Source organism: Haliaeetus leucocephalus, unplaced genomic scaffold (genome assembly GCF_000737465.1).
Source record: "Haliaeetus leucocephalus isolate CR32 unplaced genomic scaffold, Haliaeetus_leucocephalus-4.0 Scaffold273, whole genome shotgun sequence".
NCBI lineage: Eukaryota > Metazoa > Chordata > Aves > Accipitriformes > Accipitridae > Haliaeetus > Haliaeetus leucocephalus.
The window spans coordinates 11,460,734-11,478,379 of record NW_010972709.1 but is presented as its reverse complement, the minus strand read 5'-3'; the positions used below and the strand labels follow the sequence as shown (position 1 = coordinate 11,478,379).

The following is a 17,646-nucleotide window of genomic DNA, read 5'->3' as shown; positions in this document are numbered from 1 at the left end:
GTGGGCAGGCTGGGCTTTGGATGAGGAGATACGACACCCAGCCTTTTCCCAGAGCAACTGGGATGAACCAGCCCCTGCGCAGCCCCCCCAGCAAGCTGCTTTGCAAGAGAAAAAAAAAAAAAACACTACAGTAATCGCACACTGAGAGCTTCTGGCATCTCAGCGGCTGCTGCCAAGTGGTGGGGCAGGGAGAGCCGGGCGCCGCGGGCAGCGCATGGGGATGTGGGCCCCCCGGCTCTCCCATCTGGCTCCCGGCACGGTGCCTGGGTGTGCACCCATGGGAAAGTGGGTGGCAGGAATTGGGAGATCCCCTTGCCCCCGTTCTGGGAGAATTGTTTGGGAATTGGTCATTATCTTGTTTTCTTATCACATAGCAAAATGGTAATAATTCTTTCTATAAATATCTATGTGTGTGTGTATATTTCATTTTGAGAGCAGGGTAGTGCTATTTTTAAACACTTCTTTTATATAAAGAAATTTCTATCCTGACAATAAACACCCTGAAGATTTGTATGACATGTCCTTCTCCTTTCAGCTGGGCTGCAGAGCCATCTCTGCATCAGAATGGGGGCCTCTGGCTTTTTCAAAGGCTCCCTGTCCTCAGGCTCTAAAAATCCTTTGGGAAAATCTTTCCTCTATGAGCACCCCAGGATGCTGCAGACTCGGCCTCAGCTGGAGGGAGCCAGCACAGCACGGACACCGTGTCACCGTTCCCAATGTTTGCTTTGGAGCCTGTGCTTGTCAGAGCACAGGGAGCTCATGGTCTACTTTAGGGGGTGTAAACGTGCCAAGTCAGTGGTGCAGGGCTGCTTACACCCATGGGGGATGCGGCCCTGGTGCTGGGATGTGTCTGCTCTGAGCAGGAGAGGCACCAAGCTCCCTGGCTGGCTGCACAGGGAGGGATGCCAAGGCAGCCAGGGACCCATCTCCCAGAGGTGCATGGCTTTTTAATCACAGAAGCCCACCTTGGTGTAGCCTCCATGCCCCACAGCCAGGGGGAAGGAGGTCTCCACTTAGTCCTGTCCATTGCATGCTGGCAGAGGCTGCTGGATAGGGACAACAAGTTTTTGGAGGGGTCCTTCACATACCCATCTTGCTTGCTGGTCCTGTACCCAGGAGGTTAGAGCAAAGCAGGAATGAGAGGAAATGTTACTTCTGAACTAGCAATTCATGCAGGAGGGATTTGTGTGCCCAGAGGGCCTCGTGGGGCTGTGCAGGGTGCTGTGCAGCCTGGGCTGTTGGGGGAGGAGGAGGAGGAGGGTTACAGCCCTGGGCTCACACCACTTCAGCACAGCTCCTTCTCCCTGGGGACACTGTTAGTGGCTCCAGCACCCACCTTGGCCAATTTGCTTTGCAGAGCCTGGGTGTTTCCACTGCCATGAATATTCCTGGTGGGTTTATAGGGCACTTTAGGGGGTGGCTGGAGGACACATCCTGCTGGTCCTGCTTCCAGGAGTGGTTTGCTCCATGGGACTCACGTCCTAGGGGGCTGGAGCTGGGATGCGGCAAGGTTTTGTGTGCTTGAGGCTGGGATTTGGAGCCAAAGAGCAGGAGGATGAAAGCAGGTCCTGGGCTGGGGTGTGGGGCTTGCTGGGACTGCTCTGGGGAGAGGAGCTGGGAAGTGCTCTGATACTTGCTTTACAAGGTGAGGAGTAGCTTTTGTCACATGCAATCAAAAGCACTGGTTCCCTAGTTCAGCATGGGGGTTTGATGGCTTGTGAGCAGGGCTCTTGTCCCAGTTGGCATGGACTGGGGCATTTGTAGCCTCATTGTATCTGTTTGCTGGGCTAGCAAACGAAGCACTGCTGATTAGCTCTGCACAAGATCCCAGCTGGCAACCCCATGGCTCCTCCTGGCAGCCCCATATCCCCCCATCAGCCCCATATCCTATCCATGCATCCCCCCGTCCCTTTCACCTACCCTGCAGCCCAGCAGACAGCCGGGGGGGGGGGGAGGTTGGGAAGGGACTGATGATCACAAACCACTTCCAAGCCAAATCCTGTTGCTACAGAGCACAGTGACCAGAAAGCCACAGCAGTGTTCAGCAACTCCGAAACTGGGGACTGGGACTTCCCTGCTTTGTATGCAGCTCTCTTAGAAAATGCACAGTAACTGCAGGGAAAAAAAAAAAAAAAAAAAAAAAAAAAGCTGGGGGGGGGGGGGCAATTAGCTGAGTTTGGGATTTAATAACAGGCTTGATTAGAGCAGATAACAGCACACCCTGAGGGCATGATTAAGCCCCAGTTGGCCCAATGTAATTTTGGCAAATATTAAGGGAAGCCGTAGACAAAGTGGAGCTGGACAGGCAGTGAGACAGAGAGGCTCGACGAGGGCTGGCAGCACAGCATGGCCCTGGGGATGGCAAAACATCGGTGGGGAGGTGTGGGGGGTGGGAGGCACAGGGAAGAGCAGCAGAAGCTGGGCATCAGCTGAGGTGGGATTTTTGGGAAAGCATCCCCAGGACAGGCTGTGGGATCGCATCTGGGAGCCGGGCCGTGTGTGCGTGGTCCTGCAAAGCCTCATTAATGGCTTTTCACTAGATGGCACCAGACACCAGCGCTAATGAGGGTGCGCTGGGCTGGGGGGCACCCCCTTCTCCCGGGCACCCCGGGGCGGTGGACCAAGCCCGGGAGCAAGTGGAGCATCCTCAGCCGTGAGCTGGGGATGGATGGATAGAGCCTGACGTCAGGCTGAAAGCATTGCATCACCTGGTAGGGGACAAGGGCTGCTTGGTGGGGCACAAGGCATCCCTCAGGTGCTTTGTGCACCCTGCTAAGGCTGGGGCTTGGCCATGGTCAAGCCCCAAGCTGGGGGACCAGGGGCTGCTGGCCTCCCTCCTTGCCATCCCCAGGAAATATAAACTGGAGAGCCCTGCTAAGGCTGGGAAATTGCAGCATCAGCATCCTCAGCATTGCACAGCTCAGGCCTTGCTGCCTCGGGAGGAGGCTCATGAAGTGCTTTTCATGGAGGACAGCATGAGCAGTGTGGGATGGGGATGGCTCTGCAGGACCCTGGGGCAATGGGTGCTACACACGTAGCAGAGTACAACATGGGGACTGCAGGCAGTCCTGTGCACAGAAATGCCATGGTCCAGGTTATTCCATGGGAGTTTGCAACAGAAGCAGATTTTCAACTTTTCCCCTATGGACTCACCGTGGATAAAGCACTATCAAAAGTCCTTCAGATGGATTTCTTCCCCCCCCAGCTTCTCTGCAGCTGAATCCAAGCCTTGCTCCTTGTCTTTTCTCCTTTCTTAGAGGTGCAGCCCCAAGCACCACCTCGGCCAGATCCTGGCACCAGCTGGAAGCACAGCACTGCCCTCTCCAGCCCTGGCATCAGCTGAACACCAAAGGATTGCTTAAAAATTAATCCAATGCTTGCATTTCTCATTAAAAGTGCTAAATTGTTGGTGCACAGCCCAGAAAGTCTATTTGGGTTGGCTAAATACTCTCCCAGTTATTTAATAAATTACTTTACAAAGAGCTAAATACAGCCACAGGATCATTAGGGAAACTGGACAATAATTAACAGATACCCAGTAAGTTAAGGTCCAGTTAACATGGCACATTGAGACATGAGAAGGGAAGTCTGAGCAGAAAAGGGCATAGTGAGTTGCCCACCATGCCCTGGAGGGAAAGCAGGGGCTCCACAGGCTAGGGCAGGGCAATGGCAGGGGACTCGGGGGCTGCGTGGAGCACATAGGGGCAATGCCTGGGCTTTTGCTGCTCCTTGCCCTGCCCAGTTGCAAATCAGGGGCTGCCCCAGCATGCCTTTTGCGGGAACACAGGGAGTATGGCTGCAGCATGCCTTCCCCTTCCAGGGCCTTCCCAGCGCCCGTTTCCAGCACAGCTCGGGTTCCTGCCAGCCCCAGAAATCCCAGGGAAGGGCTCCAGGAACCTGTTACACAAGGCAAGGGGGACATTGACCCATTGGTCGGAAATGGAGTAATTTCCCATTACCCAAGAGCACCTAAAGAAAACAGCTTTGCCCAGAGCAGGGGTACAATCTCCTTGTGAGGGAGAAGATGGAGGCCTGAAGGCTGGTGAGGTTTTTGCCCTCTGAGCGAGGACCACAGCCCTTTATCCCTACAGCCATCCAGAGTTAGGGCTCATTCACACCACGGATGTTTGGCTGATGACAGGGCTGTATGGAGCTAGTGCTCCTACCCTGGTGAGCCAGCCACTTCCTTCCAGCACCAACCTGCTTCCCACACAGCAGCAGCCACCCGGAGAAGATGCTGGGATTCAGGTGCCCCCCACAAAGCTTGGGAAAGACTCACTCTTGGCCAAGCCAAAGCTGCTTTCCCCGCACTAGTTTATGCCACCAGTGGGGCAGGAGCCAGGAGAGGCTGGGGCAGGATTCCTCTGGGAAAACCTCAAAGGATCATCCCTGGGAAGGCACAGGCAGCCCCATGCTGATTTGGATCACGCTGTAAGGTTTGGTTTAGCAGGTCCATGTGGAAACAAGGTAGAAGGGAAACCCACATAATGGACCCACAGAAGGGAACATAGCATGGTCACCACAATGGTTTCTCCTGGACAAGCATACCTTCCCAGCAGAAAGCAGCTCCAGCAGCCTGCTTGGGGGATGATGCCCTAGACCATCTCCCCTTGGCTTGTCCCTCAGCCCCAGGTGTAGCTGCAGGGGACAGTTGTGCAATGGAACAGCTACTTTTTGAGCAATTGAATAATCCCGTTTGTATCTTGTGCAAAAGGCTTCCAGGAAACACAATGCAATGGCAGAGGAAAAAGGGACAAACACCAGCACGTGCCCAGCCCAGCTCCCCACCCCCATCCTCCCCAAGGGTTTAAATGTCAGCATGCCCCAGCTCTCCACGCTCGCACCTCTCAGAGACACAGCAGCATGAAGTCGGTGGCTGCTCTCTTCCTGGTGGGGATGCTCATCCTCTGGACAGAGCTGCCAACAGGTATGAGATGTCCTAGGATAAGGTACAGGGAGGAAAAGCACAGGGGCTGGGAAGGAGCTGTGTTTGCATGCATCCTGTGGGATGGGAGGGGAGAGGAGGGGGGCTTTTGCCAGGGAGCATCTCCCCAGGGCCTCTCAGCTACCAGCAGCGTGGAGTAAACAACTCCCTCCTCTTGCAGGCAGTGCCTGGTCCTGCCCACCCGTCCACATCACCTGCGCGATGGTCAACCCACCGAACCACTGCTACACTGACCGGCACTGTCCACGGTACAAGAAGTGCTGCCCAACCTTCTGCGGAAGGAAATGCATCTCGGGGCTACCTTCCCTCACCTACGGTAGGGTCTCGGGAGCCCCCTCTCCTGTGCCCACCTCCCCGGGTAGCAGAGGGGGGATACAGTGACAGTGGCTCTGGGCAGGGAGCTGTGTCCAGCTGCCAGAGCCTTCCACTGTCAGGCTGGCGCAGCCATTGATGGCCAAACGTGTGGGCTGGAGTTACTCTGAGCACCGGACCTAACCTGCTGCTTTCTCTCCCTTTCCCCAGCATGAGCTCCTGCTCCCAGGACAGACCGAGGGCTTTCTCAGCATCCCCATGCCACCCAGGCACCAGCCAGCTGCCCACACCTCTGCTAAGGCTTGTCCTGCCCAATGCCAGCTCCCAGATAGATGGGGACAGCCACCAGCCTGCGCTCAGAGACCACCTTGGCTGCAGCACCACTTCGCTGACAGCTGCCACACGGTGCTACGTGCCACCTGCTCACCCTCTCCCTCTGCTTCCCCACTGCTGTTTTAACAAATAAAAGAGCTTGTCCCAGGAACGTTCACGGTGTGCAACTCCTTTTCCCACCTCCTCCTGCCTCTCTCCAGGCCCATCCTGGTACATGCTTCTACTGCTTTCACCCCTGATTTTCTGTCTGGGGAAGATGAAAACAGTCCAGCTGTGCACCCAGAGTGAGGTGAGGGGCTGACTTGGGGGAGCAAATCCATCCAGAGGCATACAAACCCTGGGAGGAGAAGGTGATGGGAAGGGGCTGGAATGAAACATGATGAGACGCTTTGGGGGACTCTCCTGGCAGGGTGCAAGGGGCCCTGCAGAGCAGCCTGTGCCCCCAGGAACACCCCAAGCTGGACAGAATTGTGGAAGGGGACTGACCCTGCCTGCCCAGGGGGATGCAGGAGGCAAAGCCTCTCTGTGGGTACCTCACTTGGGGGGCACATCTGGAGGGCAAGTATTTAGACCCAAACCCCAAGTGGTGCTGAGCCCCTCACTGAACCTGAGCTGGCGGGCAAAATTCAGCTGAAGAAAATTGCCTGGGAAAGCCTCAAGCCGGGGCACAAAACCACAGCTCTAGGGGGTTCTTGTAACTTTTGTACAACTGAGTGCCAGGGCCAAAAAATCAGGAAATGCTGAGAAACAGAAGGAAAGAGCATGTGCAGCCCGAGGGACCTGCCCGGCATCTGCCCAGTGCAATGGCAGAGCCAGGTATTGCCCCCATGTGCTACAGGGGCAGAGCATCACCCAGCCTGCACTGATGCCCAGCAAACAGTGCCTGCCAGCCCCTCCCCAGCCCCATAGCTGATGCCAGGCTTGCATGTCTCATCATCATATTCTTAACAAGCAGACCCAGCCCAGATTGGGAGAGGAACCTGGTCTGTCTACATATGCTAGAGCGAACAGAAAGGAAAATGAATGAGTGCTGGACAACAGAGGGAAAGGAACACTGGGTGGCTGGCTAGGAGGAGGCACTTCACCTCCATCTCCTTCAACCTGCAGGCAGACCCCACAAACAGCCCAGCTCCCAGCCCCTCACACCTCCCTGCCCGGGAGGAGCATCCTGCAGGCACTGCCTGAAAGGTGCCTGGTGCAGGAGTTGCTGCCGTGTAAGGGCTGAGCTAGTGAATGCCACTGCCAGGCACGAGCAAGGCAATCTGGAGAGCAGCATGATCTGGCCAGGTATCTAAGCCACCCACAAATACAGCAGGATGAAACCTCTGGCTGTGGAATCAACATCTCGCATGGCCCAAGGCAGACACTGGAAGCTCCCTGGCCAAGGCTGGGGAAAGAATCTGCTGGAGCAAGTCCTTCCACAGTCACCCCCATGGAGGAACTGGAGTGAGGGAGGCAAAGAAGTTATTCAGTGACTGAGAAAGAAGTCCTGTGGTGAAAGACCACCTCTCTGCTTAGCTCAGCCAAGGGAGGGCGGAAAGAACTAGAGAGCTCATGCAGTACCAGGGAAGGCTGGAAATGCCAGGTGATCTTGCAGGGACAGGCAGAACAAGGGCTGGGAGCTCATCCGCTAAATTCAATGTGAAATCAGACATTGCTCTGACCAGTGCAGTGTCCTACTGGGGGAAAAATATTTCTGCCATCCTTACACCAACCCACCCCCCTGAGCAGGGAAGCACTATGCCACACAAGCCATGGAGTCACAGGGGCAGAGCCCCAACACTCCCCTGACCATCCCCGCACCGAGGCAGCCCAGGCTGGTGCAGTGGCCAAGGGCAGAGAAGCCTGATTACACCTCCTGCCAGTCATTAGTCACAGATCACAGCCCTCCTTCCTCCATCAGGACCAGCTATTATCAGCTATTAAGCAAGCATTTCCATACAGCTGGCTAATTTGATAATGCCACAATTATCTTGGTTTGTTAACAAGATTAAATTGCTAATTGGTTTGATTAAGCACAGAGCTCCAGACATGGGGTGCCTCTTGCCTGGCAGCACTCAAGGTCCCACACAGCCCAACAGCTGCTGCGCCCAGTGCAGCAGGTCCTCTGCAGAGACAAGGGCAAAGCAGCAGCACAGGAAGGGTTCACCCTCCCCAAAACTGCTCCCTGGGGCCTCCAGATCTCTATGTGCTGGTCTGGAGAGGTCCCTCCTCCTGCCCTGAGACAGAGCGAGCTTTGCCCACGTCACTGCTGTCACCCAGCTGCTGGCCCGGGCAGGCAGGAGATGGCTTTGGGGCCAGAGGATGCTATGGGGACATCTGGCCTGCCTTGGTCCTACTGCTTTCTGTTTGGGAGCACTGCAAGTTAGAAATCCCTGAGGCAATTCACCAACTATGTACATCCATCCACCTGCATCAACAAATCCTCTGCCCTCCTCTCCCCAGGCACAGGTCCCTACCACCATGCACAGCATTTCCAGCAACACCCAGCTTGCCAGCACAGCTGTACTGGGGAGCTCCCATCACTGCAGATTAGACTCACCTGTACCCCCCCATGCAGTCAGCACCTGCCTGGGAGGAGCTGGGCAACACACCAAAACATGCACAGGGTAGGATCACTGACTGTGGTAAGCTCCTGGCAGCAGGCTTTGACTGTAAATCCTTTAGATCCAGGTCTCTGGGGAGGAAGGGAATTCCCCTCTGTGTCTTAGGTACATGCCAGCAAGACAGCAGGAAAAGCAGCAAGTCCTGTGCCAGAGAGGAGATGTTTCTATGCTGGTTCTTCCCACATCGTCTGCTTCCTGAGGTCTACAGCAGCCTGGAGATGAAGGGGTTCGTTTTCTCCGCCTGGGGACTTACCACAGCTCAGGACTTGCTGCTGTGGGACTTTCTCCTGGGACAAGCCCACCAGGTCTGGTGCTGGGAACATGGGAAAGGCTGCACTCAAGGACCCAGCTTTGGATTGGAAACATCCATCATGGCATGTCACAGCAGCAGCAGCACCATTGTGTGGCAGGGAGCCGTTCAGCTCCTTTTGCATACAGCAGGTCTGGCTTACTCCATCTTCCCTCAAAACAGGGGTTTTGGGGCCAGCTGCTCTTTGATCAATCCCAAAGGAAATATCCAAGACTCCCTGACATCCCAGAGGATGGCATCTAGAGTGGCTACCCAGGGAGCCATCAGCATCACCGAGGCAGCCTTGCTCCACAGAGAAATGCACTTTGGGCCACTCAGAGACAGGGCAGAGCATGGGGAAGTAAGGTCTCACCTGCAGCACACCCCTTGCACACTTGAACATATTTTTAACATTTTCATGGAGTCTTCTCCCTGCACATTTTATGCTTTGGCTCAGGAAACTGGGTGATCGGGGTCTGAATACAGAACAGTTTGGTGCTCAAGAGTGATGTGAGACCTTTTCAAGAGATGATTCAAACCAGTTTAATAAGAATTACTACAGCTTTGAAAAACCTTTGAAAAGGGAGGGTTATTTAGCTGGCCTGGCCCAGGAGTGGAAAGCTGTAGTCCCAGCAGGATGCAGCAATCGCATCAAATCCAGAGGATAAAGTACCCTGGGCTGAGCAGATCCACCCGGCAGTGGCTCTGCCCACGGTCAGGTGCTATACACAGCCCTCTTCTCTGCAGAGAAGCAGCAATATTTCAGGTGGGAAAAGGAGTCAATACTGTTCTGGTTCCCACCATAAAAGAAATATATATACACACACCTCTGCAGAAAAATAAACCATCCTCACACTGCTGAAGGTCAACAGATGTACGAGTTCACTTTGTGCTTTCTTCTGTGGGATGATTTATAGAAACTCAGCTCCTCACCTGGACCGAGTCACCCTCCAGCCACAGGGAGAGGGTGGTCAGGGCCAGAGCTGTCTCACACCAGCTGATGCCCTCCAGCATTTTCTTTCTGAAGACACAGGGATGCCTTTTTCCTGCTCTGGAGTCTTGCCATGAACATGCCTTGGCTTGCCTGGCCAGGATGTACCAGTGCCCTTCTGGGTGCCCTCCCACCCTCCCCAAACACAGCAAAGGGAAACACCCAGCACCAGCTCCCATTGTGCTGGGAGGTCAAAGGGGGAGCCACATCCCAGGATTGCATGGCAGAGGGAGGCTGCACCTGCCACCAGGAAGCCTTTGAGACATCTGGGGTGAAACCTGTCCCTTTGTTCTGGCTCCAGCACATCACTCCGGCTGTGCAGCGCACCCAGCCCGCTGCTGCATGGTGGGGAGCCCCAGAGCAGTAGGATCTGGCAGGGACTGTGGTTGAGGGGTGCCAGAGCAGCCCGCTGTGATTTATCTCCTGCCTAAAGTGCTGCCAAGTCTTGCAAGCTGCTTCTGATGAAGCCCTTCGATCTGGTGCAGAAAGGGCTCTGCCTGCCCCATGATGGCCAAGAGGCAGCAGAGCTGTGCCAAGCCGCTTCACTCAATCTCCGCATTCATCCCACCAGGAATCCTCACCAGGCTGCTCTCTGCTACAGCCACACAAGGTTGCACACCCAAGGAGGCCTGCCAGATGCTGGCAGGACTTCCCCGAGATGGGGAACCAAAAGGAAAAGAAGGCAAAAAAAATTAAGCACTCGCAGCACCCTGTAGCTGGGGGAGATCCCTGCATGCCAGCAGTCCCTTGTCCCCACAAAGAGGGCAGAGGAGACAGAAACCTCTTTCTTCTGCAGTAAGCTACACTGCATGAAAGCATGTGTGGGAGCTCAGCAGGAGGCTGGGCAGCAATGCAGTCAGGGCTGCCAGGTTCCCTCTTCCATGCCCTCTCTGCAGCCCTAGCTCTTGGCTCCAGGGCCAGACTCACAGCCCCTCAGACAGGCTGATGTCTGAGTCAGCCAGGCAGCTGGGACATTATCCAAATAAGAGCTTTGGCAAAGACTGGCAAAGCACTTGAAGACTCTCACATGAAGCAGTTTGCAGAGAGGAAAGCACCAGCAGCAAGCAAAGCACCTCCTACAGGCACCTGCCCTACAACAGCCCTGCTCATGCACCAAATTGCGGCACAGATCCCATCTCACAGCCACGCAGATACTCCAGACCAGCTCAGGGTCATAAACTCACCATCACTCCCAAACCCACCAGCACAGGCACTGGGGTACCTGCACACCCCCTCCCAAATGGGGCCACTCACCTGCAGCAAGGCCCTTCTAGCTGACACCAGCACCTCCCCATAGCAGAGTACTGTGGAAGAGGAGGGTGGGCTATTTATGGTATAGGGCAGCCCAGATGAGCTCCTTCCACTCACCAGCTCCAGCTGCAGTGGGGAAGCCATTTCCCAGCTCCTTTGTGTCCCGGCACCAGCTCACCATTAGCATCAGCAGCATCACACGGGGGAATTCCTACCTCTTCAGCCCTGCCTGTGCCAAGGCGCACACAGATGCTCCTTTCACCGACAACTATGTAGGTTAATAACATGCAATGTGATTGCAAGACACAGGGAACTGCAAAGCTATGTCAATATTTAGTTTTTACACATTTGGCTAATTAGAGAGGAACCTGTGATTCCCTCCAAAAGAGGCACGGCTGCTTCGCCCCTCTCCCTCCCCTTCTGTATGTTCCCGGTTCAGATGGGATAAACGTCAGCTCATTATTTCTGGAGTTCGTTGGTCGCAAACGGTCTGTCCCAAAATGCTATTCCCAGGCACTGGATGTCAGAAATCATTATACTAAATAAAGCTTCATGAATGATTCATGAAGCTGGGTTTCACATTAATCAGGGAGAGATGGGCAAAAGCAGCACAGCATCGCAGACCGCTGTGTCGTGTTCTTGCATAGGCTGGCAAATGGAGAGGTTTGGACCTTCAAGGCACAAATCCGAGATATGGTGCAAGTCAGAGAAACACCCTGGTCCCAGCACAATCAGAGCCTGACCGAGCAGAGACCACAAGCAGGCAGTGGGCCATTGCCCAAATACCCTTCTGCTTCAGGAGCTCCTGTGACTCGATCACATTAATGAGCCCAGGGCAGCCTGCTGCTGCTCTGAGCATCCTCAGAGATGCACGACTGCTTTTCACATTAGCCCCGGTCTCCAGCATGGGGTTGGACCAGCGCTTGGGACTTACGTACTGACTCCCTGGCTCTGTGCACTATGACCACTAAAAATAGAAAAATGTTTTTCTGAAATGTCATCGGGAGGCTCCTTCCACAGCCCAGGCAAACGGGACTTCTGCCTGGATGCCACGCTGTATCCCAGCATGGGCTGTCCGCTAATGGGTATTTCTTGGGCCACAAATGCTTCTTCCACTGCTCCAAGACTTCGGAAAGAAGGTAGATGTGTCCTTTCTTGGTACCGGGATCTACCTAAAAAGGCAAGCCCTGAACTCTGTAAATCAGTGAAAGAGTGAGGGGTGCCCTCAACATGGCAATGTTGGTGGAAGGAGGTGATGAAGCATGGAATCCTGTGTGCATTTTGCAGGAGCAAGTGCCCATGCTTCTCCTAACCAGCCAGGCTCAGCCAGCAAACCTTCGTCCTTGGGTCTGCCCCTGCATCCCTGGCTGCTCTTCTGCTGCTTGCTCAAAGACTCCTGGTAAAAAAAAATCCTCAAAACTACAAAAATACAGTGACAAGCAGCCAGGCCAGCTGTATGGCAGGGAAAAATCCATAGCTGGCACTGCAAAATCTGGGCTCTGACATGAAGACAGCAGCAATTCTCCATGCAGCAGCAGAGGAATATCTATCAGGAGGCCAAGGAGCTGTCAGACACCCCTGCTCCCACCTCTGTGGCTCTGCAGCCTTCCTGGGGCCAGCAGTGCATCACCAGCCCTGAACCATGGCAGGGTCAATCTGCCACCAAGCTCTGGGGTGACATGCCACCCTGCACCCTAATGCTCCAGCATCTTGTGGGGTGGATCGCTGATGCTGTAGCTCCATCAGCCCCAAGTCCTCCTCCTTGGCCCGAGGCATCCTGCCACGCAGGGATGATGTCTGCAGGAGGGAGAGGCAGAGATGGGATGGAGGAAGCCAGCAAGTCCCCCCAGCATCCTTCAGAGCCTCAAAACCTGAAGGCCTTCTGCCACCAGAGCCCCTCTCGCCACCCCCAGCACCGCCAAAACCTCCTGCAGGGTGCCCAAAAGACAGCATCCTTGCAGAGATGGGCAAGCCCCTTTCCTCTCAGCCCATGCTCTGTTAATCTCCAGCTGTAATTGCTTCTGCACTCACACCCCTGCCAGCACAGAGGCAGCTGGAGGCAGAGCTGCAACGGGAGCTGGGTGCTCAAACCACTGGGGCACTTCCACCTGCAAAATACCAATAGTGACAATTCATCAGCAGTTTATAGTTTTGGCTTGAAATTTCTAGCTGTGTCATCACAGCCAGGCAGGGGCTGAAGGGGCCCAATTTCAGTGGCCAGTCTCCATCCCCAGCTCTGGCGAAGAGGCAGACCCCCAGGGCAGGTTTACTGCCCCTGCTCCCATTGATGCCAGCCCCTCACCTGTGTTTGCTATGGGATGAGAGTATCTGCAGGATCAACTGTCTCAGGGAAACAGCATCTCACTTTATCCTCATCCCCTTATTGCATGAAGAGACTGATTTCCAACTCGTCTCCTCGTATCATCACTAAATACTAATTTATAAGGCAGTGCCGTATCTGGGGCAGCAGAGGGGCAGGGGATGGACCTCCCTGCTCCATCCTGCCTGGCCATGCCCAGCGGGGGTCAGGAGCCACCACATGCACCCTCCGTGGCCATGGCCATGGCTGCGCACAGTTATCAAAAGCAAAGTGCAGGGCAAGTGTCTGCACTGCATGAGCCTGTGGAGAGTCAAAGGCTTGGCTGCACTCTTGGTTACTCGCATGACTTGACCTGCAATATTGTAAGATTTAATTACAATGAAATTTGTGCTTCCATCTTCACCTGTTTCTCTCCTGGCAGAGAAAGCAAGCAGTGAGTCTGTGCTGCCTGTGCAAGCTTGGGTATGATGATTAGTTGCTGTGGCTTTGTCTGTACTAGTAAATGAAATATGCCTGGGCTGACTAGGGCACCAAAGCCAGGTGGCAGGGAACAGACCAAGCCCTCACTATTAACCTCTCCTCTAACACCGTGCTGCCTGCCCTTCTGCCAGCATCCCTGCCCGCAGCGGCTCCTAGCCCTGCTGGGAATGGTCTGGAGAGGGCTGTCTGGCCCACGGGAAGACCTGGCCGGAGATGCTCCAGCAGGTTAACGATGAGCCCTTGGTTTTGTTGAATTTGATTTTGGGGATGTGTCCTGGATGCGGGAGGGCAGTGAAACAACCTGGGGCAGAGACAGAGCGGAGGGAGGGGATGCAGCACAGGAGGCAATGCATGTCCTCAGGGCACGTGGAAGCCCTCCAGACAGTAAATCGTTGCTCTGAAGTACCTGACTTTACACTGCAGCATCTCCCTGTTCCCTCTCCAGAGGTTCCCCATCTATACAAAAATAGCCACCACTGTGTTACGACTCCAAATTTTCTCATGTTTCTGGTTACAGCTTCAGAGCACAACCACAAGCCAAGGTCTCCAGCAAGTTCAGCAAATGTTCATTAATCTTTCCTGGCTTAGGCACCCAGTGGGCTCAGTCAAACTCCAAGCCAAAAAAGTTTCAGGCTGTCAGAGCCATGGGCCGTTGCCAGGCAATACGCCAAGAGCCTGTCCCGTGCCTGCCACAGATGGATGGTGATGCAGTCACCTTACTGCAGGGGGCTGGATGCTGCAGGTGCATCCAAAGGCTCCCATGCAGCTTTGGATGAGGCTCAAATCTGAAGGAGATTGGTTAAATAATCTCCTGGCATGGAGCAGGCTGAGATCCCCCTGGGCAGCAGTGCCTACAGACACCCTGTGGCTCTGGGAGGAAGATGGGGGTTGTAGGGATGGGATGCCCAGAGCTGGTGGTCCCCATTCCCCTCCTCCTGCTCAGAGGATGCTGCCATCACGGCTCGGTTTTGCCTCCCCACCACCCCGTGGGCTGGCTCCAGGGAGAGCCAAGGCTGCGTGGGGACAGCCGATGGCAAGGGAAGGAGAAGCCCAAACCCCTCTGGCTGGAGCAACACCCTCCCAGAGCTCGTGGGAGGCCGAGGAGGACAAACACACCAGCAAATGCAGAAACCACCAGGAAAAAAAGAGTATTAAGGAAAGCCCACATATTAAGTCTTTGCCACTGAGAAACGCAAGAGCTGGCTTTTGTGTCTGCCCTAATTTAGCTCTTTCCCTCTGGAAAGGACTATTTGTGAAATGCTTTGTGTTCATGTCCCCAGCATTAATCAGCCCCCGTTGACAGCCAGCTCCACGGATGCCCCTGCGCTCGCAGGTGCGCTGGTGCTCGCCCCGCTCTATCCCACCCTCCCATGTGGCAGGTACCCAGCGGCTCTGGCCTTTCACAACGGATGTCCAAGGGGCTGAAAAGTGCTTGAAGATTTTTCTTTTAATTAAAGGAGCTCTGCAGACATGCTATATTCATATATATTTTCCCCTATTTTTTAATTTATTGCTACATCAGCTATTAAAAAAAAAAAGGCAGAAGGAAGAAAGGAAGGGAGCTGCCACAAGCTGAGCGCCTTTCGGGATGACTCACTGCAGTACTGAAATGGCTGCTGGCTTCAGACTCACCCTGCCTCTGTGATTTGCTTCCAGACTGCAGAAGAGACCCCGGCAAGAGGTTTCACCCTCCATCCCCGCGTGGAGGATTTGCCGTGTGGTTATCGACATAATCCCCCCTGGGCTTCCCCAAGAGAGGAAGATGAGGGGAGACATGAAAGGAAGAGATGGCGAGGCGTTTCCAGCTGACCTGATTTTCTGCCTGTTCCCATCTCCACATCGCTGCCAGTTAGTTCAGGAGTGGCAGCAGAGGCACAGGGCTGGCCCGTGCCGTGGGGAGCTGCGCCCTCCCAGCGCAGCTGCAAACCCGGCTGTGCCAAGTAAGGGCCCTTGCACCTCAGTTCGCTGGGAAAGAGCCTTAAAATGGGAGTCTTCCTTTCCTGCCATGGCTTGCCAGTGTCAGTGTGAAGTCAGGCCAACAAGTTCTGGTCAGCTAATGGGAGAGTCAGGCCTTTCGTATCTGAGTTTGTGCAGCAAAGGGAAAATTCACCTCGGGTACCATTGATGCTGCAGCCAAGTCCCCTCTGAGGGATGCTGCTATGCCAGCACAAGCCTAAATGGGGCCTCTGCAGCCTGCAAGGTGAACTTTGCTCTCCTGCAGCTGCTTCCAGCCAGGGCTTTGAGCTGCAGCGGGAGACGTGGAGGTGTCTCCCCTCCATGTCTCCCCAAGCCCCTTCCCAGGGTGATCCCTCCTGCCTGCGGGCATTACGGGCAGAGCCCTGGCAACTCCCTGCCTTGCTTCCCACTAACGCTTCAGCTCCTCTGCACAGCTCAGGGAACACTCAGCAAACCTCCCGGTGCTAGGGGAGCTGGTTTTTGTTGGGGACGGGGCTCAGGTCTGTGGCAGTGCATAAATGCAGCTCTGGTGCAGAGACAAAGTGGGTGCCCTTGCAGCATGAGGCATGGCTCCTTCCCTGAAAAATGGCTGGCTGAGAAATATTTTCAGAAGGGAAAAGAAAATTCACCCTGATCACCGTATGTCAGTGACAGGTGGAGAAAAACCCACGCGGGAGCCAGCCCTCCTCCTACCCTGTGGGCTGCACCCCGCTGGGGCTCAGCACCCGCTGCAAGCTGGGCTTGCAAGTGCTCAGAGCAGACAAAGCTGGGCATGTTTATCTTGCAGCTTCCAGGGATGCTCAGCCATCCCTAATTGCCATAAAAATAAATGCTTTTTGCTTCATATCACAGAACAGAGGAATTTCCCTCAGCTGTTTTTTTTTTCTCTCTCCTCATTTTTTTTTTCTTTTCTGAGGCCTCCCTCAAAGTCATCCCTTCCCCCTTCCTCCGCTGCCTCTATCCCATGTAAACAAGCACACGGCACACACAGTCTGACACATCACACACATGGAAACACACTGATGGCCCCGCAGCGGCGAGCGCTGCCTGGCGCAGGGATGGGGCTGGCAGCACACGCGGCCATGGGAGGCGGGCGTGCGGGCAGGGGGAAGGATGCTTGCCACCAAAAAGAGCTCTCAGCCGGCCACGTGCAAGCCCGGAGAAGAGTGAGTGCCCGCAGGCTCCAGCCCCTCGGGCTGACATCAGCAAGGCGATGGATCCGATGCGGAGGGTGGTGTGAATTCTCGCCCCGTGCGAGCTGCCTGTCTGACACAGCAGCTCCGTGCTGGCTGCCGGAGCAATGAGCCATCGCTGCAAGGACATGCAGTCCCGGCCGTCACCCCGGGAAGGTCTCCCATCCACTCTTTCCTGTCTCTCTGCTCCAGCAGCTGACTTCTGGGGGAGTTGTGTGCTTGCAGCAGTCCCCGGGCCGTGAGGGGATGGCCCTGGGTGGCAGTGGCGGCTCGCTGACCTGAAATCCAGCGTGTGCCATGCCTGGGACTCGCTGCTTTCACCCACCTCCCAATGAGCCTTTAAAGAGACAACGGGGAGCTCAGCGAGCCAGGGGGGCTGCCCCAGCGCCCTACGCATCCCCCGTCCCGAGAAGGAAGATGGAGCTGGATCGCATGGAGGGCGACTGTGAGGGCCCAGGAGCATCGTCTGCCCGGCGCAGGTCGGCACCACTGCCGGGGCCCCGCTCGGCCTGAACGCCACGGCACGGGACAGCACGCTGCACCCCACATAGGTCTGGGGGCTCAGTCCCCCCCCGAGGGCAGCACTTGCCACTTGGGCAGCATTGCAAAGAGCTGGGGTAGGCCGGGGCTGGGTGAAGCCCGTACCCCCACCGCGGCTCCCACCAGCCGTCCCACAGGCTCTCCCGGCTGCTAAGGGTGCTTCCAGCAGGTAAGGCGACGGGGCAGGGGTACCCACGCCCGGCCCAGGTTCCCCGTCCCGCTGCCGGCCCCCGGCTCGGCCCCGCACGGCCGCCGCAGCGCTGCCTTCGCGGGGGAAACCGCCTGCCTCGCACCGGAGCCGCGCCCGCCCGGTTTTGCCAAAATCGGGTGTCCCCGTCTTGCGGTCCCGGTGGGCTTCCCCGGGGAACGGGGTGGGCTCCCCCCACCCTCCGGGCATCCCCAGCCCTCTCCCCTGCACAGAGCTCGGGAG

At 55.7% G+C, this 17,646-nt stretch overlaps 1 protein-coding gene across 1 annotated transcript; it reads left to right on the top strand.

Annotated features, from left to right (window-relative positions):
• The first annotated feature begins 4,829 nt into the window (after positions 1–4,829).
• LOC104833138 (caltrin-like protein 2) lies at positions 4,830–5,539 on the top strand. Its single transcript, XM_010569714.1, has 3 exons — positions 4,830–4,927; positions 5,106–5,261; positions 5,468–5,539. The coding sequence occupies exons 1-3, from the start codon at positions 4,864–4,866 to the stop codon at positions 5,470–5,472; spliced, it is 225 nt and encodes a 74-aa protein (XP_010568016.1). The 5' UTR covers positions 4,830–4,863; the 3' UTR covers positions 5,473–5,539.
• The last annotated feature ends 12,107 nt before the right edge of the window (positions 5,540–17,646 follow it).

Excerpts from the sequence above, each read along its gene's own strand:
- LOC104833138 (XM_010569714.1), top strand. The coding sequence starts at position 4,864 with ATGAAGTCGGTGGCTGCTCTCTTCCTGGTGGGGATGCTCATCCTCTGG. Across the intron at positions 4,928-5,105 it reads CTGGACAGAGCTGCCAACAG|GCAGTGCCTGGTCCTGCCCA; the intron begins GTATGAGATGTC and ends CTCCTCTTGCAG.